At 37.0% G+C, this 3,498-nt stretch overlaps 1 protein-coding gene across 1 annotated transcript in view; it reads left to right on the top strand.

Annotated features, from left to right (window-relative positions):
- The window catches only part of VAPA (VAMP (vesicle-associated membrane protein)-associated protein A, 33kDa), a 17,611-nt gene that overhangs the window by 3,318 nt on the left and 10,795 nt on the right, over positions 1-3,498 (top strand). The window contains exons 3-4 of the mRNA XM_010859115.1: positions 1,251-1,354; positions 1,770-1,850. Coding sequence (XP_010857417.1) covers positions 1,251-1,354; positions 1,770-1,850 — 185 coding nt within the window. The remainder of the gene's footprint in view (positions 1-1,250; positions 1,355-1,769; positions 1,851-3,498) is intronic.

Here is a 3,498-nt window from a genome sequence, read left to right as displayed (position 1 = left end):
TTTACTTATTTATGGCTGCTGGTTCTTTGTTGCTGCATGGGTATTCTCTAGTTGTGGTGCGCAAACTTCTCATTGCCGTGGCTTCTCTTGTGCAGAGCACAGGCTTTAGGTACTCGGGCTCAGTAGTTGTGGTTCCTGGGCTCCAGAGCACAGGCTCAGTAGCTGTGTACCAAGGGCTTATTAGTTGCCCTGTGGCCTGTGGGATCTTCCTGAATCAAGGATTGAACCCGTGTCTCCTGCATTGGCAGGCAGATTCTTTGCCACTGAGCCACCAGGGACTCCCCCTATCTTGTGCATTTTCTACTGCTGTGTATTTGGCCGTTAAAATTTTTTTTTTTTTTACCATAATGGGAGTTAAGGATCTCTCAGACGGACCTTATAAAGAAGAAGTTCTTATATAATTGCTATTTCTTGGATTTGCTTAATTTCATCTGAGTTTTTGAAAATGTTGACATCTATCTTAGAAATATCTAAATATTAGCAGGGAAGTTAACTCCACAGTATTGTGTACATATTTTGTGGAATTGCTGATTCATTCTTTATAATCTCTTATTAGATTGTATTACATAATTTCAACCATACAGAGCCTCTAAAAAACCTCTTGTAGGCCATTGAAAACCATAAATGCTTGGGAAAAAATTTTAAATATAATTAGTAGGACAGTGGGAAAAGTTCAGAAATGATGAGGCTGTATGGTTTCCTTCTACACTTTGTTGGCTTAGACTCATTTAAACACACTGATAAACTCTTGAATAGATGTTTATTTAAAATCTATTTTAGAAAAAGCTAGTTATATTGAAGCACTAATAAATGGTAGTGAGTTTTAAGTTACCTAGAATTTCTCCTATAAATATTCCAGTTGTCTGATTTTAAGAGCTGTTATCACTAAATACTAATGTGAAAACTAAATTTATAAGTGGTTTTAAATACAAATTTACTAGATTTTGAGTTTATAGGCATTGTAATAGTTAACGTTAGCAAAGTTTTGAAAATTTTCCAAACTTAAGTTTAGAGAGGGAAATTATAGATACTTATTTTTTTAAATAGCCATTTATTTTGTGGGTTGTTAAAGATGTAGCAAATTAAAAACATAGACAAGGTAAAAATAATTGAAAATCATAAAACTGATTCTGAATCAACTTTAATAATCCAGTGTTTCTTGCAACTTTCCTGGTTTTCTTTAAATTTTCAAATTAGTGAGTGAGTGCTGGGAATGGTCGAAAGTCAGTGATGTGTCCTTTCTTCTGCAGTAATGCTGCAGCCTTTTGACTATGACCCCAATGAGAAGAGTAAACACAAGTTCATGGTACAGACCATCTTTGCTCCACCAAACATTTCAGACATGGAAGCTGTGGTGAGTAGAGAAATTGAACAGAAATCTTTTGGGGGAATGTTGTTTAAACTTGGGTTTTGTTTAGTTCTTCATTGAGAAACCTACTTTTTAAAATTAAAAAGATCTGTGCATCTCTTCTCTATGGATAATCCTAACTCATGTCAAGAATGAAGGAATTTTGAAGTCGTATTTGTTAGAGACAGTTTAGAAGTGCATTGCTAACAGTGAAGCCTGGTCGTTTCTAGGGATGTTAGTGTGGTTTTAATGGTGGTGACAGTAGCTCTTATAAGGTTCTGTAGAAAGTTCTGTGGCACCTGGAAACCTCCCAGCCTGTCTCCAGGCAGCTACACTAACCCTTTGGTTATCCCTTGAGGGGAAACCTACTTGTCGCAATTGTATTTCCTCTGTCTCATTGTTTGGTTTCCTTTGTTTTTAGTGGAAAGAAGCGAAACCCGATGAATTAATGGATTCTAAATTGAGATGTGTATTTGAAATGCCCAATGAAAATGATAAATTGGTAAGTAGAAAAATTTAAGAAAATTGGAAGCTGCTCAGCTCTTACACTGAGATTTAACTAATGCTGGTTTTGGCCTTGGTGGGTGTGTGATGCATGATATAGCTGTTCTAGATTCGATGCCTAGGCTTTTTTTAAAAACATGGTGTGGACGTGCTCTTTTCATGTTACAACATTTTGTTTGTTCAAGAGGAAAAGTACTTTTAGATACTTTTGATTAAAAGTATGATTAAAAAAGAAATAATTAAAAAAGCTGCATGATGGAGAAGAACCATCTCTTCCTACCAAAATCTTACCACTTAAACCACTTCAAGTTCTTTGTTAGAATAAGATGTGTGTATACATAAATATAATTAAGTTACAGACATAAACTGCTTTTTGGCAGCTATACCTGCAGCCTAGGGGTAAGATATAATTTACATGGACAAACATTTATTCCAGATTTGGCTGTTCCCAGGTATTTTGTTCACTATTGTTATTGGTCAAAATAATTCTGATTTTATCCCTTAGTAAATGATTTTTATGTTGTGTTTTGATTAGTGTGAGGCAAATAAAATTTGAGAGACAGTTTAAAAAGTAGCCTTAGAGAATGGGTTGTGGTTGCTTTCTCTGTTCCTTTTGTGAAATGCAAATTTGAATTTTTTCTGTGGTTTTTAGGAGGGACTTGAGGGGTCGGTAGATTTGTGTGCATGTGATTTAACACATAAAGTAATATGAACACATAGCATTGTTTGGCACAATTAGGTTATAATCTTACATGACTGTTGTCTTTGCTCTGGAGGCCATTTGCCCTATTGAAAAGTAAACTTGGAGGTTAAATACATGGGCTCGATTATTGTGCTTCTTTTTGAGGATAAGCTGAAATGAAAAAGTGCCTGAGTGGTAATTAGGTGTTGACCAAATCATTTATTGTGTTTTTAATGCCTTTTTAAGGGGATCTTAAAATATTTGCCAAAGACAGAATGTGAACACATGTTCTTACTGGAGAGCAAGGTTCTGGTGGTGCAACAGCACTGAAGTTTTGACACTTCCCACATGGAGTTCACATTCTTTTTTCGCTGAGGCTGCCAGGAGGCTAATAGCTTGCGTAGTTCTTACTGGAACCAAGAAAGCACAGTAGCACGTTGTCTGGGTTGACTTGTTTTATTTCTAGTTTTGTTGAGCTGTAGTTGACATGCTGTATAAGTTTAAGGTGTCAGCATAAAGACTAGTCTTCCATACGTTGTGAAATGATTACTGCAGTAAGTTTAGGTAACATCCATTGTCTCATACAACTACCAAAAAAACAGTTTTCCCCTGTGATCAGAACTCTTAGGATCTGCTCTCTTAAAAGGTGTTGAGTACTGGGGACCAGCCCCAGCTGATCCAGGGTATTCGAAGGAGAGACGGCCTAGGCGACTATTTATATGCTAATTAGAGATATAGAGAACAATAGAATGAGGATAGCTCAGTAGGAAAATTCAGTGGAGAAAAGAAGCTGAGTAGCTTGGTTTACGCGGGAGACCAATAAAACTTCAAGACAAGAAGTTTGCACCACTTACGTAGGCCGCAGGCGCCCTCTCGAATAGCGGAAGGTGTCTCACCCTAGACTCCTTCTCGAGTGGGTCTTAGAAGCCCAGGCATAATTAGTAAGCGTGGTGGGTTCCGCGCT

Source organism: Bison bison, unplaced genomic scaffold (genome assembly GCF_000754665.1).
Source record: "Bison bison bison isolate TAMUID 2011002044 unplaced genomic scaffold, Bison_UMD1.0 scf7180017864453, whole genome shotgun sequence".
Lineage (NCBI taxonomy): Eukaryota > Metazoa > Chordata > Mammalia > Artiodactyla > Bovidae > Bison > Bison bison.
Note: the sequence above shows the minus strand (reverse complement) of the source record. Positions and strands in the feature narration are given on the sequence as shown.